General features: G+C 35.3%; 2 protein-coding genes across 2 annotated transcripts in view; one reads left to right on the top strand and one right to left on the bottom strand.

The window, feature by feature from the left end:
- The window catches only part of GLRX2 (glutaredoxin 2), a 7,765-nt gene extending 4,983 nt beyond the window's left edge, over positions 1-2,782 (bottom strand). Inside the window, exons 1-2 of the mRNA XM_015818633.2 lie at positions 2,689-2,782; positions 856-919 (exon numbers count right to left, since the gene is read on the bottom strand). Of these exons, the coding sequence (XP_015674119.1) occupies positions 856-919; positions 2,689-2,726 (102 nt within the window). The 5' untranslated portion in view covers positions 2,727-2,782. The remainder of the gene's footprint in view (positions 1-855; positions 920-2,688) is intronic.
- A 543-nt stretch (positions 2,783-3,325) lies between these two features.
- CDC73 (cell division cycle 73) overlaps positions 3,326-26,482 on the top strand; it is a 100,712-nt gene continuing 77,555 nt past the window's right edge. Inside the window, exons 1-7 of the mRNA XM_015818632.1 lie at positions 3,326-3,456; positions 12,561-12,666; positions 15,882-15,951; positions 17,377-17,439; positions 17,532-17,584; positions 18,195-18,283; positions 19,247-19,463. Of these exons, the coding sequence (XP_015674118.1) occupies positions 3,326-3,456; positions 12,561-12,666; positions 15,882-15,951; positions 17,377-17,439; positions 17,532-17,584; positions 18,195-18,283; positions 19,247-19,463 (729 nt within the window). The remainder of the gene's footprint in view (positions 3,457-12,560; positions 12,667-15,881; positions 15,952-17,376; positions 17,440-17,531; positions 17,585-18,194; positions 18,284-19,246; positions 19,464-26,482) is intronic.

Here is a 26,482-nt window from a genome sequence, read left to right as displayed (position 1 = left end):
GGGCTCTGTAATTATCTCCCCCATTTCCAGATCACTCTGCCACTGGCCAGAGACAAAAATTAGATCCAGTGTATGTCCTCCCGTGTGAGTGGGTGCATGAACTAATTGGGTCAAGTCCATGGTCGTCATGGAGGCCAAGAACTCCCGAGCCACCGCTGACGTTTCGCCCGCCGATGGCAGGTTGAGATCCCCCATAACTTATGTGTTAAAGAAAAATACATAACTATAGCCTTTAATATAACACCCTCCCCTCCAAAAAAACAGTAAATAATTAAAATGTTCCAGTTGAGCCTATGTTGACAAATGAATCAGCTAGCATGTTTTCAGCTAAAGCCAGGGTATGGGCAAAGTACTATTGTATTGCCAACATGACTTTCCACTTTTCATTCAAAGTTTCACCATTTAATTTTGAACAGGATTGCTAACTCTCCCAACTAAAATTGTTAGTGTCTATTGTATTTCTGCTATAGTTTGAGTCTAAGCTCTTCTTGATACAAATTAGAACAAACTTTTTAGATAGGTTGAATTATTTTACTAGAACACACTTCCAGTATTGTTAGAAGATATTGGTGCACAATGGACAGCTGTTTTAAGACCATATCTGGCTCTCAAATCCTCTGTGCTGCCTTTTTGGGGGGGTTGATTATGACTGTAAAAAAAATGGACAACACAATTTCCTGCTGTTTTGAAACAGGAAAGGGTGAAAAACTGAAAAACCAACAGCTGGAATAATTTTTGCATACTTCTTAGCTATAACATTTAGGATGTCTAGAACACGACTCCCAATTACATTTTATACTTTAGAAAAAATATGCCCCACAAGAAGCAACATTTAGACCAATTACATTTACTCACTTTTATTTGGTTTGCTATAGCAGTATTAGATATTGCTGTAGTAGCAGATGCATTGTTCCCCATTCTAAAAAAAAAACCATTGCAATGAATGTTACAGACTGTTTATAATACAATCATGTATTTGAAGATCAGCCTTACAACCAATTACATTGGTAAATTTCATAACAGTAGCCAACTAAGTGGCATAATCTTTCTGGATACATACAAAAGCTAATTTTGATTAAAGCCTTAGATTAACAGGACAATTAAAAATTACTATATCATAACCTTTTAAATATATATATATATATATATTAGTAACCATTTTAAAGAAAAAAAATAAAAAAGATAAAAAGTGGTAGTGCGAGGCATGTACATAGATTTACAAGTATCACTGAAAAAGTTTTTAATTTCATTACTGTAATTACAATATAAATGGTTGATTATATATAAATGACTGTCTATATAATATAATCTTAAAAACATATCACCATAAGACTTTATAAGGAGCATAAATACCAGGAATTGTAGTTAAAATAGTAGAGATCATAAATTATCTTAAGTAATAAATTACAATATATTTTATCTATACAACTAAAATCTATCCAGATTTAAAAGCTCCTATAAAGCTGAAATATCATGTAAAAAGCACCAATTTTTGAATGTGACACAAATTAACATAAATACTGTAATCTAGAAATTGTTTCCCAACTGAATTACACTCTATTGCATTTACTTTTAAGATATAAATATTTTGGATATCAAAATATACAGTCTTTCTTCCACAGAGGTAATCAAATGTCCTGTTAGTAAGAAACAGTATAGTTGTGGCAGTTAACAAGTACAAATCAAATTCAGTATACTGCATGGAAAATTAGGGTTTAATAAAATTCAGTAACAATATTGCAGGTTATACAGTAAAGTACATAACAGACATATTAAAACATATGCTAGACCTAGACGTATTAATACATAGGCAGCTCTAACTCTAAAAGTTGAATACTAAACAAATAACAATTTATGACAAAAAGAAAATACAAGCTAGACTCCATAAAACTACTAACGATGGTTAACTCATAAGCATTATAGATTGTAAAATCAGAGAGACCCATCACCAAAGCCAGTATGAAAGCCACACTTCTAGAGCAGCAGCCCTATTTGAGACTCAAATAAAAGTGTGAAAGCCCAGGAGACTAAACATATGACTACAATATGCATCTCAGCAGCCAGGATATTCTGTAAAATAGCATTAGTTTCCCCCCTCAAAAGCACCTTTGTATGTGAGGGAAGGATTTCAATATAGGATCATCCCCAAAACCATCATATATGTGTGTGTATGTGGGTATATGCATAATGGTATTTTTGAGAGCTGAGTGCAACAAAATTTCATTTTCATGTATGCTGATTAGTGTACCTTACATTTAAAGTGACAACAATCCTATTCTATTCCCATTCCTATTCTTTCTTGGGAATGGGGGCTGCTAGCCAAACAGCTGCACATCAGCAGTTGAGCAACTCCACTGAATGGCTTTTTGTTTTCTGTGCAGAACAAGAAATGTCCTAAAGTTTCAAAACGAAATCCTGGCCGAATATACAGTATTCACTCGCATACAGCACAGGTTTTATTTATTCACGAATAAACACCCAAAAAAGGACAGTAAGAACAAACTTAAGAACAAACCTTATAGGATACCAAAGGTGAATGTTACAAAAATCGATACAGCTAATCTCTTGCAAACTGCCTTAACTCGCAAAATAGAACAAAGTAATATTACAGCATCTCTACAAGCCAAACCACTGGAATCAAGCCACGCTGCCTTTCGTTTCCCGCACAGCCTGCCTGCGTTTACCAACCTGAGCACCCAAACCCTCTGCAGCGCCCTCACAGCCATCAGCCAAATGCGAACAGCAGCCCCCGAGACTCCGCCTCCGGAAGACGGGTCTGCTTCTCTTCCAGGGCCCTCAGCAACAGGGGCTAACTACTCCATTGCCTGTTTGTTTTCTTTCCTTTTGAAACGCGACTGCCCTTCGAGCGTTGCGCCAGGCTCTTCCTCACGTCAATCACGCTCTGTCTGACGGTGAGCGGTTGAGAGAGCAGAAGGGAGGCGGGACGCAGTGCTGAAAGAGAACAGCTCTCCTAGTTTCTCGGTGTACCTAATGAAGGGGGAGACGAGTCGTGGGCGGGGTCAAGGAGTGTTTTTTGTTTTTTTTGCCCCCCTTCTGAGCGCAGGCGCAGACGTAGGCGGACTGGTAGGGTCCTTCTGACTCTTCTTCCTTCTGCGCGTGCGGTAGCGGCGGCGGCGGCGGCGGCGGCTGGGGTTGTTGGTCCGTCGTTCGGTCGGTTAGTCGGACGGTCGGTTTGTGTGCCTGACAGTCAGGCGGTGAGGCGGCTGTCGGAGAAAGAGCGCGAGAGGAGGAAGGCGCGAGGGAAGTCACCGGAGCGGGCGGTCTCCCGGGGTCTCGAGGCCAGCGAGCGAAGCAGGCTGAGGCGATGGCGGACGTCCTGAGCGTGCTGCGCCAGTACAACACGCAGAAGAAGGAGATTGTGGTGAAAGGCGACGAAGTGATCTTCGGCGAGTTCTCCTGGCCCAAGAACGTCAAGACCAACTATGTCATCTGGGGGTAAGTCCGCGAAAGCTTCGCCCGAATGGCGCTCCGGATGGGCAGGGGGACACTTTAATAGGGAGGGACCTCTGAGCAGCGATGGTCCTGCAGGATCGGACCAAGAAGCTTTTCCTGCTCCGCCGATGGTTCCCCCCCCCCCCTGAGAGCTGCTCCCAAGCCGTCCGGGAACGCCAGGCGGGTTAGTTTGCCCAGCCCTGATTAACGCTGTTGCCGCCTGGGGCTCAGGATGTCGGAGGTGGTGTGTGAGGCCAACAGCCAGCGTTGCCTTTGCTTTTTTTCTGTGTCTTTCTAAAGCCGATCGTGGCCGCACCTGCTGCCTCCAGGTTAACTAGGAAGTAGTTCCCCGAAACGGGATGTGGAGTTGGAGCGACAGTCAGGCATAGCGCTTGGGAGACACGTGTGTGGGGATGGGCGGGGGGGGGGAAGGGGAGAAAAGGGAGGCATTCTATAATAAAACCTAGTCAAAAGGTAATGGATTTACTTGGTGTTGTTTAAGGTGTCAGAGTGCAAAGGATGGAAGTGGTCTCTTGGGTAGGGTCCGTGGAAAGACCTGAGCAGATAAAGTGAGCATCCTGTGTGTGGGTTCTCTTGGAAGTACCTCTAGTCAACTTGGACAGAAGTTGTATATTCTTTTATTAGCTGGGAGTTTTGTGTTCTGTAGCAGAATGTAAAGAAAGATGCAAGAGGTCAGAGCTTGAAACAATATATTGCTTGCCACAGTGGGTAAATTGTGTTTTTGTATGTTTCTTTCTGCCTGGGTGTATTGTGATAGTAATGGCTATCCCCCCCCCCCCAAATGGCCTTGAAAATATAGTTGAGGATCCAGGAAGAAAAAAAAAACCCATTGATGTTTGTTGCTTTTTATGCCCCCATTACTTTTATGGAACCTTTGAAAGAACAGACAAACCGCCATTTTTTAATTAATACAACTTTTCACCTGTGATCCGCATAAACAATTGGGGTGATCTGGATGTTGTTCATCTTATAAGGACTGCCATCTGTCAATTAAGAACTTCATGTACTGTTTGTAGAAGGAAACAACACTTTGGTCTAATACAACTTTTCTGCTGGCTATGATAGAAAGGTAATTTACCAGTAAACTTGACATTACTCTTTGTTTTTATAATTTGAACATTAGTAACAATTTGTAAAGTTTTGTTAGATTCGGTTAAAGCTTATGTCTCTTTTGCTGATAGTCTACCATGTCTCTTTGAGAGCCTACAACAGGCTATAGGAGCCATTAGACTTTTTCTGTTAGACTTTTTTTATTCTTTTTAGAACATTTAAAAACATTTTTTTCATTGATTTATCTCCACAGGGGTGTGATTTCTGAAAATTTCATCTTTTTTACGTATTTTTCTTAAAAGGATAGCAGTTGTATATTTGAGTGCTTTTTGAAGTTTCACATGCATCTATTTCATGATTTGTTTTCAGTAAGCTCTGGGAATTTAATATCTTGCCTCTACTCAATTTCTTTTATGATTTAATGTTAATAGTAGAACATTACATATAATCAGTTATAAAATTATGAACCCCAAAGTTGAAAAAGCCTAAAAACACAGATCTATCTCTTTAAATCCAAAGGAGTTATACAAAGGTACCCAGAAACAGTCTGGAGACTCAAACAGGAATGTTTCAAGGATTCATGGCAAAGCAAGAGATTAAAAACTTGAAATGTTACAAAGACTTCATTTTACATAGGGCAGGGGTGTCAAACTGCCGGCCCACAGGCCGGATGCGTCACGCCAAAACTGCTCCCACCCCATTGCTGGCAATGGGTAAAAAGTTGCGATATGTCGCGACACGTCACATGACGTGAGTTTGACATCCGTGACAGGGTGATTCAGGCATCTCCATATTACTATATATGTTTGTGAGTTACATGACTGAAGGGAGCTCCTGATCTAGAATGCATGTATTTTGTGCAGGCACTGTTTTTTGTTCTGTATTCTCAAATACCTTCCCTTTATGAATTTATTTTGTGAACTGTTATGTTTTTTCACAGCACTGATTGAGCTGTGTTCCTGGGCTTGATGCTATACTTTCTGTTCTTTAATTCATGAATACTGCCAATAAGCATGGTGTTTGATTTCTCTGACAAAACTCGGGTAGAAGCAATATTATAAAAAGCAGTACCTGAGGAAACTATGACAAAAACTAAATTTGATTTTAGTCCTTTTAGTTTAAATTTAAAAGAAGTAGTGTGCATATATAGTGAATATCTTCTATAGAAATATAGTCATATAATCGCCCTTTTTGTATTAAAAACCTTTTGTGGTCTCTCTGAGCTTTATGTTGCTCGGATCTTAGGGTTCGAATTCAGAAGTCCCCAATCTTTTAGGCACCACGGACTGGTTCCGTACAGAAAGGTTTTTCCGTGGACTGGAGAGCGCATGGTTTTGTATGCTGCCTGCATCCTGCAGATGGGGCTTTGCTTGTTTGTGTGGACCAGTTGCTAGCATGCCGTGGCCCAGTACCGGTCCACGGAGCGGGGGTTGGGGACCCCTGTTCTAATTTATACATATACATGAACAATTAAACCAACTTAATTATAGGTGGCTTATTCTTTTTTAGTAAATCCCCGAACTTGACATCCACAATTTTTTCTAGAAAAACTGTACCATTCTTTTCAAACTTGCCTTTTCACTCTCTGTTCTAGATAACTAGATATAAAGTCTCTATATATCTAGTTATCTATAAACTAGATATAAAATATAAAATATATAAAATATCTCTAATATTTTTTTGCTATTATGAAGATGTTGCATTCAGGAGATTTACATTCAAGTCTTGACTTTGCTGTTAACTCACTCGGAAGTTTCTGTTAACTATTTGTCCCTTACATTTGTAATATAGGTACAATAATACCTGCCTATATATCTGGTCTCTTGTGAGATTGACCAAAGTATGGCTGCTGTTCCTTATATAATTGTATTCAATTCTAAATATGAACAAATTTATTTGTTAGTTGTAAGTCTTTCCTTAAAAAAATGAAACTTTTTTTAAACAAACAGTTGCAACAGTTAGTCTGAGATATGAAGAAGTCTGGACCTAGGCAGCCTAATGCATTCATGACTGAGCAAGATTTTTGAATTAAAATGTCTTCAATGTTCATTCTGGCATTTACCATTTGGTATCTGCAGCGTGTTTCAGTACATTTTAAATCCCTTCTGTTCTTAAACAAGATAATGGAAAAGATAGATGTATTAATTGGCAAGATTTCCTAATAAATAATAGATTTATTATAATTGGACTTGTGTTCAGTCTATTTTTATTATAATCATTGATTATATCTTTGTCATATGTATCGCTTTTCCAATTGATGAAATTACAAAATAAATCAGAGCTTACAGTGAAAGAAGAATATTTGTTTTTGCTGTATGCTCTGAAAACTGTAGGTTGTTTAGATTAATTAAAAGATAAGATTAAAAGGTTCTTAAATACTCAGTACTCTGTCAAACAATTTTTTTTCTTTCATGTAGTGTTTTTCTTAAGTTTGCATTCCAAGACTCAATATATTTTTTTCTATTTCTCTGTCAAATAACTTGGTAGGAAACTTAAAACACTGCGTTTTTTTCTATGTCAGATTTTTCTTTTTGTTGCTGATTTTCCTTTATATCCGTTGGTAATGTCAAACTTGAGAACATACAGTAAAATTATTTTTTATTAGGATAAACAATAGCTCCTGTGGGACCATGGATTTTACTTATGTGGCAGCTTCAAACATTGTTCCAGCTGTCTGTGTGTATGCATGTACAGGCATTTCTGCTAAAACTACCAGTGAAATAACTTCACTTGGACATACATAGTCAGACAACCAGTCTTTGAAGCTGTAAACTTTTCTAAATATGCAGCTATTTTAAGGAAAAATTCTTTGCTTGTGTTTAAATAATTATTTAGCTGAATTTGAATCATTTGAAATGAATAGAATTTAAGTCATGGTAAATTTAAAATAAATTAAGTTTAGTCAATAAAATGTTGATACAACCAAGTATACATTCAGATTTTGAACCTGTATTTATATTTGCAAATTTAATATTTTAAAAAATTTGTCTGCATTTTTAAAACAAATAATCAAATGTAAAACTAGAAAATCATACAAAAACAAAACCACAAGCATTTTGTTGAAGTTAATGTTGAAGTGATCCAGTGTTGGATACAGTAGGACTTAATTATGTAACCTAGAAAGTAACTTTTCAGCAGAAGTTGCTGACTCCAATGTACATTCTGATGCTTCTAGACAATCTTGCTAATAGTTCTGAGGACAAATAAACATTTTATAGATTATAAATTTATAATTAATGGTTTTTCCCTCTGCTGTAAATAGTTGAACAGTCATTAATGTGTGCTAAAGTCATAAAGGAAAACCTGAGTTTGCTTCTGTGCAAGTGAACTAGTCTAGATTAGAACTGATGTGGATTCCATGTAGAAATGGATTTGCCAGAAAATATTTGGCTGAAGGACTTGATTTTAAAAATTGTCCAATGAAGTATTGTCTTATTTCCATCTTATGTAATATACTATGTCTTATTTTGGAAAATATACAGTAGATGAATAAAGAACACATTGCAATAAGGAACAAAGATGCTTTTGTTCCGTTCCCTTTAACCCTAAATTGCCCCAGAGACCAAGTGCTCCATGTTCATTATGAAATTCAGACTGGACACGCAATCTAATGCTTCATATTTCCCTTGAATTTAATTAATTAATCCACCAGTGGGGGTAAAAGATACATTTTTTAAAAAAAAATGATTGAAATCTAAACAGAATTTTAAAATGTTCTTTAAATTTAATAGGAATTTCATATTTTCTTAAAGTTTCAGAAATGAACTTAGAAAGATATCTGTTATTTTTTTAAAAAAATTGCCTACTGAATAAAGACTCACAATAAATAAGCTTGGAACAATTTAAAAGCCTAATTGGTAGTACCAAACTTTTCAAATATCTATTAATTAATTGAGCTAGACCATCACCCAAACATAGGCAAAATCAATTTGTAAGTTTAATAACAATCAAAAATCCAAATTCACCTGGCACACCCAAGGCGAAAATGTTACTTTTTTTGATCCTATCTCTCCCCCCAAAAAAACCCGTTGAAATGGTATGATTTTTTGAAGCTGATGGAAGACAGGTTAGCGACTATATCCACAATGAATTGAAATTTTCCACTTTGCCTTAACTTTGAAGTTAACTTTGAAAAAGCTTTATATCTCTTTCTCCTGATGATTGCTTTTAATGTGTTCAGTGTTTTCTGTGCACCAAAATCCAGTTGATCCCCGTTTTGCTTAGGACCCCAAAAAAGACTTTGCTGTTTGTTTCTTTATTTAAATAATTTATAGGGCTGTCAGTCAAACAGTAGTGATTCTGACTAGTATACAGGGATTAAAACAGCAGTTGTAGTATCTGGACACAGGCCATGATATCCAAGATTAAAAAAAAAAAAACCCTGGAAAAACATCCTTCAAAGCCTTGCAAAAGGCGAACAGGATTAAGGCCATCTGTATTTCCAGAGAAATGGTTTTCCATGGGGCAGAAAGGATCAGAGAGAATGCACAACTCCTGGATCCAGAAATATGGCATTGTTTGATGGACCAGGAGCATGGATTGCCTTCTCCTCAGTTAACAATAGTAATTGGGATTGGCAGCTCCATTGCTAAGTGACTTGGCCATAATGTATAACATCACATATTTTCACCAACTTTTGGCAGGAGTTGCAGCAGTTCTGATTGGCATTGTTAGGCAAATCCAGAACAGTTGCTAGGCATGATGTCACATGATTTCCATTTGCAACTTCCTTTTGCGTTCCTTACTGATTTTGCTTGATGGAAGCTGGCAGTGAAGGTTGCAAATGGCAATCGTGACCACAGTAGGCTCCAACTGTCATTAATGTCATCAAGCTGCCACTACCCAAATCACAATCGTAATTGCAGGGACACTGCAACAACTTAACAATGAGGACCAGTCATAAGCCTCCTCATTAAGTGCTATTATAATTTTGAATGGTCAATGAACAAGGATTACTGTGGACTGAGCAGAAGCAATCGGTTTCTATAGCACATTTTTGTTCCTTATTTAGTGACTCATAATACTCTATTCTCATTGTATTGATTTTGAAATAATTTAAAAATCCAAGAGTATGGAATAACAGAATAACAGAGCTGGAAGGGATCTTGGAGGTCTTCTAGTCCAGCCTGTGCTCAAGCAAGAAACCCTAGACTATTTCAGACAAATCTTTCTTGCCAGTCTCTTCTTAAAAAACTCCTGTGCTGGAACAACCATAATTTCTAGAGGCAAATTGTTCCACTGATTAATTGTTCTGTCATGGAATTTCTCTTTAGTTCTAAGTTGGCTCTCTCTTTGATTAGTTTTCAGTCATTGCTTCTTAGTTTCATTGCCTTCAGATGCTTTGGAGAATAGCTTGACTCCCTCTTCTTTGTGGCAGCCCTTTAGACATTGAAACACTGCTATCATGTCACCCCTAGTCCTTTTCTTCATTAAACTAGACATACCCAATTCCTGCAACCATTTATATATTTTAGCCTCCAGTCCTCTAATCATCTTTGTTGCTCTTCTCTGCACTCTTTCTAGAGTCTCGACATCTTTTTTACATCGTGGCCACAAAAACTGGATATAATATTCCAAGTGTAGTCTTACCAAATACTGTACCAGGATTGTACAATAACACTTATAGTTCTATAATCATTTTTCTTCTTCTAAAGATTTGTGATAGGGCCTGTACCATTTGACCTAAACTTGATTGTTTTATCCTAGTATAATGTATAATATATTTGCATTGCTCTACAAAAAATCTTATACAGTAGTGTTCTCTTCACACATGTATATAGGTGCAAGTTAGGATATTCATGCAAACAAAGACTTGAAAAGCAGATACAGTAACAGGTTGAATCTACATTAGTATAATTACTTTATATATCTGAAATAAGGCATTAAGATTGTGTTTCAAAAGTGGTTGAGACTCTTTTCAGCCTAACTTTAGTGTAAAAAATTACGTGGCTGTCTTAAAGATGGTCCTGCATCCTCTTCCCACCATGTACTTCTTTCACACATTTTAATGTGTGCAGCCCAGTTTTGGAATATAAATGTTGCGCTGATTTTCTTTCATACAGTTTTTTTACTTTGTTTTAGCAAATATAAACTAATTTAAGTTAATGTAATAAAAGTAAATTTATTAATTACATTTGAAATAATATTCTTTAAGGGAAACCTAGTGCAGTGTGTAAGATTTTTAAAAGATTTCTTTAAATTCTCTATATTCTGCAGATGCATACAGAGAACCAATTTGCATTACAAATTTCACTCCATGCTCAGAGTGCAAACAATTTTCTGTTGATATTTGAAAAGTTAATCTGAAAAATCAATCAACATGAAATATTGGAAAAAAGTCATAGAAAATATTAACTATGCACATAGTGTTCTTTTTGTTATTAATATAGTTTTGTTGAATCATGGCAAATTTGTTTACTTTGAATTTGTAAAATTGACTAGGCTATAAAGAACAAAAAAAGTAATTTATTTAACCTTAGTGCAACCACATAACATCCACTACCACAACAGTTTGATGAATTTAAAGTTGATATTTTTAGTATTTTGAACTTTTAGAAGAATATTTTATGCAGCTTAGATAAACTTTGTAGTTTATTACGCAGGTCAACTTTTTCTAGTAGATAACTTTATTTAAAAAAAAGCTGGTAGAAAATTGCAGGAGTGAGGAGGTGCTTAATACTTCCATCACCTGTAAATTTTCCTTGAAATGTTTCCTCCACATTTTTATCCCTGTCTGAAGTGTATTTATACCTCTAGAGTCCTTTTATCATTTTTCTCTATGGGAAGAAAGTATAGAAGAGCTAGTAATGTAGAAAAAATAAACAGCGAAAAGTGTCCACTTTATTTTATACAGTGCTGAAAATGCTTTTCTCTGGGAAAATAAACCTCTTTAATATATTAATGTATTGATCTTTATTAATATCATCATGAGCTAAAATAATATTTTAAAATAATGTATTTATGTTGCCATATATTATGAGAGATACACAGATAAATCCTTGGAATTTATGTATGCATACTGAATTGGCTTTAAATTTTTTTTAATGTAGTCTTATAAATGAATATATAAATAAACCTTCTTCTAAAATAATACTTTTTCTTCTGCTTTGCTCTTTCTGATCTGCTATAGTACTCATTCAAATATCCACATCAGTGGCAAGAGAAGTATGCATTCTGCTGATAGATGCTACTTGTGTGTAATTCTATAGAGGACTTCCCTGAATCATTATGTCCAGAAAAAAACAATTGATTTTTATTCCTAATCCATATCTAATACGTTGATTGCCAGTCACATTCATTTGAACAATAAGTTTTTGAGTTCCCAAACAACTTTGTGGAGAATTGTGTCATAGATATCTGTTCTCGTAGTAATTAATTTTGTTTAATCTGTTTGATTACTTAGATGAGGCTGTAAAAGTGATACGCAATTTTTTGTAGCTATTTTTTGGAGACATTTTTCAAATCCAGTTGGGAATAATAATATTTTAATTCAACAATTACTAGGAATATGATAATGTAAGTATTCTGTATGTAATATAGTAACAAAGTAGGCATGCAGCTTACAACAAAAATGGTAAACTTGAGTTGCCTCAAAGCACAAGATAGGAGACAATTTAATAATACTTTAGATTTTATTTAGATTTTATTGATATTTAAAATGGACACCAGATCACCTTTCTTCAAGATTGCCAACCTTGGCTCCCAAATTGAAAGGTTGCAAGCCTCCAGATATTTAAACTATTATTGGCCATTTTATCCAATAAAGAAGAGAATTTCTGAAGGGCAATCTCTCATTGAATGCAAGTCTTGTGTTTGTTAAAAAAAAAAAAAAAAAATTGCAAGAAAATATGTTTATCTTTTGAGTGAGATCGTAAGGATTATTCTCCTTGGCTTCTGTACTGAGGAAACAAAATATGTACTGGTAGCGATAGTCATTTATTAGTTCATATTTCTTGCTTTTTATGGTCAGAAACATAGCTGGTATATGTTCCTTTTATAGCAGTTTTGTAAACCAGTTTTCATTTTGTCTTATACAGGACAGGAAAAGAAGGCCAGCCCAGAGAGTACTATACATTGGATTCAATTTTGTTCCTGTTGAATAATGTACATCTTTCACATCCTGTTTATGTCCGTCGTGCGGCAGTAAGTAAATTTCTTAGGGGAAAAGCTTGACTTTTTTTAATGGTGTTTTCCATTTCTCCAATTATTCGTTGAATATTTGAATATGAATTTCTGTGCTAAGGAATTGAACTATCACAAATCATGACCTTATAATACATTCTTTTTATTGAACCAATATCAAACCATTTTATGATTATATTTTTAGGAATTGTTTCACTTGACTTTTTTTTTTAATCTTCTGGAAAAGTTTTGAAAGACAGGAGCATAATAATAACTGTAACTTAATCCTCTGACCAGAGAGGCAGCTGCCTATCACATGCAGTCATTTAAAAGCATACAAAAATGTAATTGAAGCTGTATTGCACATTTTGGTACATTTTATTGATATTATAGATAATCTTCAAATTTATGCTAAATGCATATAAAAGATTTGGGCCAGCTTTGAAAATATACTGCTCAATAAATACTCCTGCCCAAAGATGACTTGTCAGAATTATATTAACTACCATTAAAGCTCAATCAAAACCAAATCTCTCTCCCTCTCCCCCCCCCTCTCTCTCTCTCACATACACACACACACACACACACAGAGAGAGACAGACAGACATACACACACACACAAACACACTTATATATAAAAGAAATAAAAGAGATTATTTCAACAGCATTAAAAATATGCAAAATGATTCACAGTTTTGAGACTTTCATCCTTTTTTACTTCATCTGCAGTTTGGTCTTGAGCATATTAACTCTAATTACAAAACCTATGCTAAGCTGCTTATAATTTATTTACGTCCTAGGCCTGTTTACATGGAAGAAAACGACATTAAACTCACTTGAATTGAATATTCTAACTAAATTTGCAGCCTTAGCAGAAGAAAAGAACTATGTGCTTATGGCTAAATTTAAAGGTTGATATGTATTTTAGCATGTCATTAAAATTAGTTTTAATCTTGCATTTTATGTTGCCTGTACCGATATGTTAATTTTAGTTTGAAGATAGACCAACTTTGTATTCCTTCCTTTTATTTCCAACAGTCTTAATCCTTAATTCAATCAAATATTTGATTTCATTTCTTTTTTTGTCATATTGCAGAGTTTTTCAAGGTCTTAAGCTTTTTTTGTAAATCCAGTGGGAAAAACTATCCAGGTTATTCTCTTGGTTTGTCCTTTGTATTTTCCTTTTAAATTAAATTAAAACTCAGCCAGTTTCTTTTTTAGATATAGTGAAACATGTTTTTTTAAACCATTCTCCTGACTTATCAGTTGTAAATCTACTTTCAACATCATTTCTATCTTGTCGGGTACCATTTCTTCTACATCTGACAGTTCTTCTATAAACTATTAAATATAGTTTAATATAGTAGCAGATGTTATTGATACTGCGCTACTACTTTCTGATTCCATTCTTCACAGAAATCTTCAGTATTTTTATTTTTTTAATGTTTTGCACCATCTTATGGTCTCTATGTATAATCTTTAGTCCCATCCAGTATCCAGATTTGAAATCATGAAAATATTTGTCTAAGTTATGTCTTGTAAAAATCAAACAGGAAGTTGAAAAGAACAATAAAAATAAAGCATACTATATACTTTATACTAAAAGACAAATCACATAATGATATCACATTCACACTTCTGTTGCTATATTGCTTCCCAGAGTTGTTCTCGATAGTGAAATGGGCAACATATAAATTTAATAAAATAATATATTACCAATCCAAATAATAATTTAAAAAGAAAAGAAACTCTATAATACAGAATAAATATCCTCTTGTAAATAACTACCTTAAAGTGATATTACGGGTAAAATTAGGGGTAAAAGTGAGAATTTCTTAAACCATTTCCTTTTTTAACTGTTTTTTGTCTTATTTTCAAGGCCTGTGGGCAGCTGACGGGATGTAATGTCACATAGGGGGATTGTTGAAGCATCTCTTATGCTATTGTCATAAGGCGAATGACCATGGAGATGCTGCAGCAGCTGTAACTTCAAAACCAAGTCTTAAGTAGCTTTTGGATGCTAAGCAACTGGTTGTAAGTCAAGTACTACCTGTAACTCATTGTTAGTTATTCAAGCTACAGTTGTTCAAGCCACAACATTGGGTTACATAATACTTCTTCAAGCTTCATTAGTCAAAAAATATTTTTTACAAATACCTTTATTATATTTTGTAAGAAACATTGAAATATAAATTTAATAAAAAGGGGGAGGGTAGTAACACGACAGATTAAAAAGTGACAACAATATATCAAATAAATGTAAAACAAAAATGTCGTCCTCCATACAAAGAATACCCCCTCTCTAGTTTAAGTGAATATTTGGTATTTAAACTTTCTTAAAATAATGGTACTGAACACTAAAAAAACCCCAATATTTAACTAAACCCTTTATAGTAATTAGAAGCAACACAAGAATCAAAATAAAATGTTCATGGTAAGAACTAAATTGTATTTTATTCTAGGACCATAAACCACAATCATAAAAACGATCAAACTAGCCGTCTATTCATTTACTGTGAGCCCTCTGAAATAACTCGGTTTTTAGGAAGACAAGACAGTGGGGACCAATCTGATTTCTATTAGGAGACTCTTCCATAAAATTGCTGCTGCTGCTGCTCAGAAGCAGCACCCACAAGCCTTCATTCACTATAATTCTCAGTAATGGGCGGTCACCAGAAGTTTCTCCCAGCATGCACAAGTTGAACATGCCAATTGCACTTGAAAGAGACTGTTCTACAACTACCTTCAGCACAGGGATCTGCAAGGTTCTCATTGTTTTTGTTGAAACTACTGTATTTTTCTGTCTCAGTTGCATAGTAGCTCTTCCATATGGTGACCTAGTTCAAGCCATCTACAAACTTTAGATGAGAAAAAAGATACCTTTGCTAAAATAACAGAAGAAATTTGTGAATTACTTTTGTCTAGTATTCTTGAAATATATTTTAAAATGAAATATTGTAATGTTATACCTAAACAATACAGAAATACTCTTAGTGCCAGTGTCAGCAAAATTGTTTGATGAATGTAATTACCCTCAGCTTGTTCTGCTGACAAAATATGATCATTTAAAGACATTAAAGATTTGAGTGTTGTATTTTGTATATTGTATTGTATATTGTATATTAGTAGGTTTGAAAGTCTAACTAAGATTTAAGTATATTAAGTGGGCTCATAGCAAAATACCAATTTTGAGACTTTTATATTACGAAATTAAGCCAATTATTTATTCCTTTCAGACTGAAAACATTCCTGTAGTAAGAAGACCTGACAGAAAAGATCTCCTTGCATATCTTAATGGAGAAACATGTGAGTCAAAAACATAAATATATGACTATGAATTCATGAGTAATGAAATATTTTCTCTTATATTAAAGGCAGAATAATTTTAGTCCCTTTGTCAGAAATTAAAATACCAAATCAAGTGTTAACTTGATTAGATAAGACTAATTGAATCTGGTGTCAAATATAAAACTAACTGGGGTTAAAAAAGAAAAACAAGTCCTGAATAGTTCTTTTCTCTATCACTGAGTGTTTCTGAGGCCGTGATTTAAAACCCAAAGAAGAAACTACTGAAAAAAATCAATGTGAAAAAGCCAATAATTGAATGCAAAGGCCCAGAAAAAAAGAAAAGGAAAATAAAAAAAAATATTTACTTCTTATCCAGCTTCAGTCAGCCACAGATATTAGTGGAATTCTTGATGAGAAAAACTATTTACTTTCTTGCACAGATATTGGTCAATCAAGTATTAGAATTAGTTTTTACTCAGGAGCTTCCAATGTGAGGCTTTCATTATATTGGCAGTTTTAGAGCCTATTGGGTGCACTCTAACCCTAAAAGGCTGTGAGGTCAAAAACAACACATTTACTAGGAGATAAATGAATGAGATTGATTTATATCCCAAGTTTTTTAGAAAAAATTAGGGTGGCATCTGTAGTGTTTCCTCCTATTTTCATCACAAGAACAGTTTTCTAGGTAGATTAAGCTATGAAAAAATAACTGATTTAAAGGCACCCAGGAAGTTTCTGTTGCTGAGGGTAGATTAGAACTTTGTCACACTGTTACTAGTCAAATACCTTAACCATTACACCATATTGACTCTCTCCCGTTATCTCCCCTTGACCTCCAAGGATGCCCCCTTTCATTTTAGTGGGAAGATTATCAGACAGGACATTGGACTGCCGTTTCCTATTATTTTAGTTTTAAAGAATACCAGCAAGAACTATGTGGGACTCAGAAGTGTTTCTTTTGGTAACTAACAATTATACTTAATGTGGACTCTTTCTATGTAGTGTGTTAGATTCTTTATTGTTTTTAATTAAAGTAATTTTTTAAAAAACTATGAGGTAGAAATGAAGCCTGGTAGGCGGGTACCAAGACAGTTCTGCTGATAATAGAAAAATGCTTAAAGCCAGTTCTATGTCATGGAAGGTCTCACAATACCTTCAGTCTTGCTTAGTACTTGGAAAAGCCTAATGGGGATATTCTGCTAGATGTTGAAAACATCAAGCACGAATTGAACATTTTGCCTACAATTAACTTGGAGCTTGGTGGATAGTAAGGGATGTTTCCATAGGCACATAGGCAACCCTGCTTATCATATAGGGAATTCATGTTCTAATTTTTAAGATAGCCTGGTTACTGCTTCAATTTTTCTATTCACCTGTCTGCTTTAATTTTGAACATTCTGAAAACATTTATTCATATTTTTTTCTGTACTTATAAATTTTTAGCAACATCGTCAAGTATAGATAGAAGTGCACCATTGGAAATAGGTCTCCAGCGATCTACTCAAGGTACAGTTTAGTTTAATAATTAAATATTTTATTAGTGTTTTTTTTTTAAAAAGCTGCTCCTTAATCCTTATTAATTTATCTTTTTCTTGCAGTCAAAAGAGCAGCTGATGAAATATTAGCAGAAGCTAAGAAACCAAGAATAGAGGTAAAGTGGTTTCATGCAAGGTTTTTATGGAATAAGCTTGTTTGATGGTTTTAAAACTATTCAGATTTGTTTCTTCCAATATTATCTTCCGTAGGGTATAATTATTGTATTGTAAATATGAAGGCAAGTCATCCCTTTGAACTACAACTTAAAAACTGTAAATAGCAATGCTTGAGATTCAGTGTTTGATTAAAATACCAAAATTACTGTAGTTTCATTGAATTTTTCTGTATTACCCTGTTTATTTTTTCCCCTTCAGTTTGACAGTCAGTGTGGGTAGACTAGCTCTGTTGATCAATGAAAATGATTAAAGAAAAGGAACTAGTACTGCCAGTATTGTAATTCCTACTCAATTCAATTGCACAGTATGAGATCAATATTTTCTAAGACTTTCTGAACTCTTTCTGGGTAGATTGAACAAGTGAAATTTAACCTGATTTTTATTTGTAAATAGTTCATATAAACATTGATAATACTGGCTATTAAAAATAATTAAGAAGACCATACTGTCTTTCATTTAAATGTTCCAGTTTCACATGTTTGTCGACTCTTAGTTGTTTATTCTAGTAAGAAATAAAGATGATCTTATAAGCAATATTCTCCTTATAAGGATGAAGAGTGTGTGCGGCTTGACAAAGAACGGTTGGCAGCTCGGCTGGAAGGACACAAGGAAGGCATTGTGCAGACTGAGCAGATCAGGCAAGTTTTGCTTTGTTTGTGCTATTGTTAATTTAAGAGTTACCTTAACAATAGCATGGCTACTAAATTTTTCTGAAATTTGTCCTTGCAAAAATGGCAAATTGTCAAAATTCAGCAAACCTTGGGATTAAAAACATGGTAACAGTAGAAAATAACTTGCAGATATTTTATATCATTTTAGAATATACAGTTAGAAATACCACTAACGGATGTCCCATTAAAAAGGTATTTTTCATTTAAAAGAGTACCTACCCTGACATTTTTGATATTGGCTGTTCAGTGTGAATCTAGTTGGATAAAATAGTAAGAATGAATCATACACTTTACAAATTGCAGCTTGCCACTGTTTTAAACAATTATTTTAAATCCTGGTTTGTCAGCCCCCAAATAATTACAGTCCTTAAGAAACCCGATGAAGTAAGATATTGACTACATTCAAAAGTAATGTGTAACTATAGGAGAAAACTATTGAATGTTTGTTGAGCTTGTCACTTGTTTTACCCAATATTAGATTATTTGCCATTCTTATAAAAATATTAGCAAAACCAGGCTTTTTGCATCCCTTGAAAACAATCAGAAAATTGCTATTTTACCACTTGTGTTCTCACTGAGCAACAGCAGGAATACTGTAGGGTGCTGAATATTTACATCTTTAGACTAATGATGGAATTAAGATAACAATCATAAAATACCCTTCTCTTTCATTCTTATTTAATGTCTATTTCATTTTCTTAGTTATGCTTTCTTCACAATACTCATGAATAAAAGTATTTAAAGGACGATCTCAGGAGGAAAGACAAGCTTTTTTGCAGCTTTATCTTTGGAATTGCCTAGTGATAGAATTTAAATTCTATTATAAAACTTGGTAATTAATCATTTTCCAAGAAGTATTCATTTAGTAGCATGATTGAACTGTCAATGCCAATTTCTACCTGCTCCAATTTTTATCCATTTTTTTTCTAGATCCTTATCCGAAGCCATGTCTGTGGAAAAAATCGCAGCTATCAAAGCCAAAATTATGGCCAAGAAAAGGGCCACAATTAAGACTGATTTAGATGATGACATAACTGCTCTTAAACAGAGAAGTTTTGTTGATGCAGAAGTTGATGTTACTAGAGATATTGTCAGCAGGGAAAGGGTATGGAGGACAAGAACTACCATCTTACAGAGCACGGGCAAGGTAATATTGGTTTATTATATTTTTATCTGATTTCAAGTAGATGCTCTTTCCTCACTATTTAGGAAGAACACAATGCACGTTAGTGTATGAGAGAAAATTTATGCAAAATAGCAAGAGGAATAGGTAAAACTAAGAAATATTAAAGCTCCAGCTTGAGAATTACTGTAGCTCTAGATTACAAAACTGGATGAAAATAAAAAAAATAGTTTCTGAAAAATACTCAGGATCTAATTTGACAGATGATTAAATTGTATGTATAGTGTATGCTGTCTAGGATTTGGAATTTGTATTTTTCATATTTTAATGGATGATAGAAAAATAAACTATAGTCCATGTGGTTTATTTTTGGATCATCCTAGATTAAATTTGCATCCTGTATAAAGACATATATCATTGCCTTGTGAATTAAAACTAATAATGGCTTAAAATCAGTTTATTTCTATAATACTATCTGTTACAATGTTATTAATTTGGTAATATGCTTTTAACAATTCTTTAGAACTTAAGGTTAATTATGACATTTTTTTTTACTAAAGAAACTTCACTAAAGCAATCCACAGTGATTATATTAGTGACACTTCAAATACATTGTTGGAGGAAAGTGTGATCCTTGTTAGATTTTATTATTTAGTCACTAAGAGTTTAAAATGCTGATTTTCAGAAATAAATCAATCAAACTCCCATTTCCCATTGAGACTTTACTGGACTAGACTAGATCTCACATCTAGCTGTAATATTGTCTACTTGTTACCGTTGCAGCAGTGTGTCACCCAATGAGTGGGTAAGATACGCCTGAAATCTCGCTGTTTCTATTTGAATTGTTTAAATCCTAAACACTATAAAAATTGGCTACTTTTTTTAACAATAGGCATTGAACAAAGTTTATGATTACAGTAATCAACTTGTAATATTGCAGTCTTTATATATCTTTTTGAGAAATACCTATCAAAGACTGTATAGGTAGTCTCAACTTACGAACATAATTAAATCCACAATTTCAGCCATAAATCATTAAAGATATAAAGTGGGTCACCATCTGACTTTACCTGATTTGACAACATTTTTGCAGCAGTCATTAAGCAAATGCAATGGCACACAAGCAAACACCAATGTCGTTAAACAAATGCCATGGTTGTTAAGCAAAACCATTGTTCACTAGGGGGTATTTTTTTGCAAGAAATTGGAAGTAAATGCCGCTGCCCAACAAAGACATGATAAATTGCGGCTGCATAACTGCAGGGAGCTGCAAACAGCTGTAAATGCTGAGTGCCCAAGATGTGGTCAGTGACCAGGGGTATATGTATGGTAGATGTCAGAATTTTGAAACCAGGTGGCAGTAGCTTTTTCGGGGTTCTGTCATACATTTGAATAGTTGCTAAAGCAACCTGTTGTAAGTCGAGGATTATCTGTACATTGTAGCTGGGTTCTATTCTGGGTGGGATTAAATTTTGCTTCATTTGGGCATAAATACATACGTGTGTGTGTGTGTGTGTGTGTGTTGTTCTTGAAATGATCGAGTGCAGTATTACCTATGTCAAATGGTATCATGGCAATCTCCAAGAGAACAAGGATAGCCTCTTAATGCTCACTATTTATTAGGTTTGGAAACTAGTGTTAAGATTTGTTTTGTATTCATTATTCATATTTATTTCAGAATGACACTATTACAGGTTATGTTCCACTTTATTCTAGTTTTAAGTACCTTTCATTTGTTTAGAACAAGGCACATATTCTCCTCTGAATGATGTGCAAGTTCACCTTAATTTTTTTGTACTAGAAGAATAGTGATGGAAAGTTACAATCTCTGCTCAGTTCCCATGGTTCTCTAAAGAGGTATCCTTTGATTACTGTGGTTTTATCTAAATTTTTAAAGCAATCTTAATTTTGATTTGTAGACTGGAATATTTCAAATGATTATTAAGTATCTGTAATATGTTATAGTACTGGTTAATTTAGCTTTGCTTCTTGAAAAGTCCTTGCAGTTAATTCATTTTGCTGCTTATGTGGGAAATATTTCTTAAAAACCTGTTTATATAGTAAAAAGTTTACGTTTCTCCCTAGGAAATATAAAAGGAAAATATTTTTTTTACATTTATTTTCTATCAGACCACTAGATGGTAGCCTTGTTACATATTTGTGAAGATTTTTAACCAGCAATATAACTCTCCTATGTGATTATTGTAATTCCAACATTTTAAAGTACTAAGTCTGTTCTTGCTGCCAACTCATTCAGATTATAAGTTTCTGTATATGTTTGAGTTTCAAACATTTTACATTAACATTTTGTATGAACATTTATATCAAGGTGATTTAAAATACCACATAGAAAAAGTGAGTTTAAAATAATTCATCTAAATCATTTTTACCATTCAATACAGCTATCAGATTTGAACTGCAAAAATCCAGTCAGTTACTATAGAGTTTTCTTGTCTTTACTGCCAGATTTTTGTAGCTTTGTCTTTCAGTCATTTGAACTATAAATACCAGTTGATTTCTGAAACAGTTAAAGCACCCTGATTGAAGCTGATGTTTGTTCACTGGGATTGTGATTAGAATACTCAGTATTTCAGGGCTGCGTAGTACTTTTCAGGATAGGAGTATCTGCTGTACAGAGAAGAGGTATCACAATCTGCTTCTGCAAAGTTAGTTATATATTATATATTATTCCACACTTGGAATACTGCATCCAGTTTTGGTCACCACAATATAAAAAAGATGCTGAGACTCTAGAAAGAGTACAGAGTACAGAGAAGAGCAACAAAGATGATTAGGGGACTGGAGGCTAAAGCATATAAGGAACGGTTACTGGAATTGGGTATGTCTAGTTTAACGAAGAGAAGGACGAGGGGGGACATGATAGCAGTGTTCCAATATCTCAGGGGCTGCCACAAAGAAGAGGGAGTCAAACTATTCTCCAAGGCGCCTGAAGGCAGGACAAGAAGCAGCAGATGGAAACTAATCAAGGAGAGAAGCAACCTAGAACTAAGGAGAAACTTCCTGACAGTTAGAACAATTAACCAGTGGAACAACCTGCCTCCAGAAGCGGTGAATGCTCCAACCCTGGAAGTTTTTAAGAAGAGACTGGACAACCATTTGTCCGAAATGGTATAGGGTTTCCTGCCTGAGCAGGGGGTTGGACTCGATCACCTCCAAGGTCCCTTCCAACTTTATTATTGTTGTTGTTGTTGTTGTTGTTAGGACTTAAATTACCCTGTTGATGAAAAAAATTACGTTACAAAAATAGACCAATATTTTCAAAATAGTTGTGTTTTAGGTGCATGGATTTAATTCTCAAAATTCATTTGAATAAATATACATAGGATCAAACTACAAAACTTACTGAGTGTTTGCAAAATCAGAGCTCTTCTATCAGCTGTACTATGCTTTTGTTATTTCTGATCACTGCTTAACAATTTTACAAAAATTAATACTATTTAAATGTTTTAAACTGCTGTTATCATCATAGAAAGGAATGAGCATTCAAGCCTTTTTCAGAATGAAAGATTTTTTTTAATTACCACTTTCATTTCCATTTGTGAAAAGAATTAATTACCTAACAACTAGAAATTCAGGGAATCCATTATTATATTTTCAATCCATCACTTGAACTCAAGTGGCCTTAAAAATAAGCTTTTGGCTTTAAGAACATTTACTAGAAATTTTCCCTATTATTTTCAGCTAGCCTCACTTTTGACCAAATGGTTCAGGGTTCTTCAAACTTGGCACTATTAAGACTTGTGTACTTCAACTCCCAGAATTCCTCAGCCCTCATGGCTGGTTGAGGAATTCTGGGAGTTAAAGTCCACAGGTTGCTAAGGTTGTGGACTCCTGAGCTAGCTGGTTTGCCCTTCTGAGCTCTTCCACAGTGTAGTAAGAATGCACCCCCCCAATCCCTTCCCTGTACCCTTAAAGAGACAGGAATCAAGTGGAAAGCAAGAAAATAAAGAAACACAAACTCCGTTTTTTCTCTCTTAAGCTACCTCAGGTGTGTCACATGTCACAATGTTGCAATCTTTGACTGAAAGGCTCCGGCAAGTGTGAAAAGCTTTAGCTTTAAATTAAGCCTGTTTACCTTCAAAGAAAACTTTCTAAAAGCCACAGACAAACTCAGTTAAAGGGGGTAAAACTAATTACATTTGTTTAAAGGGATTAAACCTTTCCTGTTGTCTTTTTTCCCCTTCTCCCACCCAAACTACGTTCTTTTATAGCCTCTCCTCTCTTCCCCCCCCTTTTCTTTAGTTCAGCTCCTAGCTGCTTCTGGAAGTGCCAATCAGCTGGAGCCAATCAGCTGGAGTCCTGCCGGCTCCTGGGGCTTCTGCTGAGCCTGCTGCAGCTGCCTCTCCCTCAGGCTTGGCTCACTTTGGCTCATTCCTCTTCCCTGCTGCACTTAGCTAGCAATCGGGTACCACCTGCCATGTGGCAAAGTACCACAAGTGGTACGCGTACCACCGGTTGAAAAGCCAAGGACTAGAATACACTATTTCCTTTGGCTGGAACATTATGTGGCGGTTTTATGTTATATGCTAAGGGTAATGTTTAAAAAGGGGTGGGGAAAGGTGCCCATTTCTGGTAGATTTTTTTTTAAGTTCTTATGTTTAAGATACAATGGTATCTTAAAGCTTTACAGTGTTTATGATACCTAGTCTGTCTCTTAACCTCCCTTTTTTCTTTACTTCTTTATATATTTATTTTCTTTCTTTTTTGCTTCTACTTTTTATTCTTTCATACTATTTTCTTTGTTTAATTTATATTAATTTTTACTATTGTAATCAAAATCTTTACTAAAAATTATAGAGTTTTGATTTTACATAGACTGTGAAATGCATCATTGTCATCATTGAAGTAAAAGTTCAGTTCGCTTATTATTTTGCAAGTGATAGCTGGAATCAAAAGAGTTATATTTGATGTACTATAAGCATGAAGTTTCTGTTTTCCCCTTGGTGACAATAACATACACATCTTGCAAGCGGGAAAGCATTTCAAAGAGTAGCATTCTGTGAGAAAGTAAAAAATCAGTGGAAGTGATTCACATTTAATGCTGGCCTCTCTGTTGTCATTTAGAATCTCATGTCATACTGTGATTTCCAGGAGAGATCCAAGAAACATTTTTGCAACTAGAAAGTACAGCATGCACTGACAAAAGACTCTTGGAGTATTCAGATTTTGAATACCAAAATGTTAACTATCACAGAAAGAAATTTGTTTATTTTTTTTCTTTTGTCCCTTCCCCACAGATACTTAGAATATTTTACAAGCTGTTTCTGAAACTTTCAAAGGCCCTTTAGATTGTGAGAATGAAGGGTTTGCTTGGGGAATGAATTAAATGAAATATCCTTTCTCTGAGCATCCTAAAGGTAACAGATTGTAAGAATTACACTGGGTAGTTTTTCATGATTTCTCCCCTTTCCTAGCAATTAGTAGTTTCCATCCTACTTTTTGAGAAGGCATTTCAGTTCTATAAAATATTCGCTTAATGCTTAAATCTCAGAAAGACGATCAATTGTAGGCCTTATTTTAGTAGAATCCCTAAGAAGCACTCATAAGAAAAGAAGGAGTTCCCAATCCAAATTAGTGTCCTGTAATATCTGAAAAGGCAACTATTTGGCATGCTCTCAAATTTATAGCAAATCTAGAAAAAACCAACAATGTTTTAATGATTTCTAATTAATGGCTATGTGGTGTCTTTTTTCGGATTTTGACAGCAAACAAAAAAGTATGTAAGCTGTAGAGTAATCAAGAGTAAACTTGAAGCTGTTAAAAAGCAAATCGTTGATTGACGCTTCTGGATTTTTGATTGACGCTTCTGGATTTTTTAAAGAATGAGTCAGGAAGAATGAATGGGGGTACTTCTGTTATTAGAGGTGCCTACTTAGGTACTTGGGTACTAGGTTTGGCTTTCCTCAGCCTCTCTGCACTTGCAAACATCCCTAGCCCCTTTCCTCAGCCTGTCTGCACTCACATGCACGCACCCACACACATCCATGTTCCATTGCTCCCTGCAATCACACACACTGCATCTTTATTTGGCCTCCCCTGCTCACACATACATTGCTTACACCCTCTTTCCCTGGCCTTCCTGCTACAGCACTCTGCTCCCTAATTTCCAGACTTTCTGAGTTTGCACTATACAAAGCACACGCTCTTCCAACTCATGCATGCCCTTTGTTGGACCTCTCAGGGCCTTTACCATCAATACCCCCAATCCTGTGATATCTTAGTACTCCTTTCCTGAGACACTCTCTGCTGTTCCCTTAACGATCTGCACATCTTAGGTAATGACAACAGCCAGTACTGGCTGGATTGCCATTGCTAAGCGATGTAGTCATGTGATGTCACACATTATTCCAGTATCTGAGAGGGTGCCACAAGGCAGAGGGGGTCAGGTTGTTCACCAGAGCACCAGAGGGAAGGACGAGAAATAATGGTTGGAAACTGATCAAATAGAGAAGCAACCTGGAATTAAGGAGAAACTTCCATTTCCAGTGATGGAGTGCCNTGTGATCGCAGCTGTTTCTTCCTTTTAACTGCCAGTGGGGTTTGAACTGATTGGGTGGGAGCTTGGCTGTGTTCTGATTGGGTGGAGGTGTGTTCTGATTGGTTAAGGAGCTTGGCTGTGCTCTGATTGGATGGGGGGTTGGCTGTGCTCTGATTGGATGGGGGAGTGTTCTGTTTGGGTGGGGGCTTTGTTGTGCTCGAGTTAGTCTGAGTTGCAGGGGAATTTGAGATGGTGAGCTTCCTTGCTGTTGTTTGGCTTCGTGTTCGTGGTCGTGCCACATCTTTATGGTGGGTGTCAGTTTGCTTCATGTATGGATTGGAGGGGTTTAAAGTGGCTAATGATACAGCTGTGGACTGGCTTCTAGTTTGTGGTCGTGCCTCATCATCTGTGTGGGTTTGGGTTTGCTTTTTGCATGGATGTGTGGTGGTGACCTCCTGTGTGGTTTTCGTGAGTGTGGATCTGGTGTCATTCTTTGTGTTAGAGACTCGTTTACCAATGAGGGTGGGTTTCCAAATGGCTGTTA

The sequence above is a fragment of the Protobothrops mucrosquamatus genome, unplaced genomic scaffold (assembly GCF_001527695.2).
Source record: "Protobothrops mucrosquamatus isolate PMUCROS unplaced genomic scaffold, P.Mucros_1.0 scaffold774, whole genome shotgun sequence".
Taxonomy (NCBI): Eukaryota; Metazoa; Chordata; class Lepidosauria; order Squamata; family Viperidae; genus Protobothrops; species Protobothrops mucrosquamatus.
Note: the sequence above shows the minus strand (reverse complement) of the source record. Positions and strands in the feature narration are given on the sequence as shown.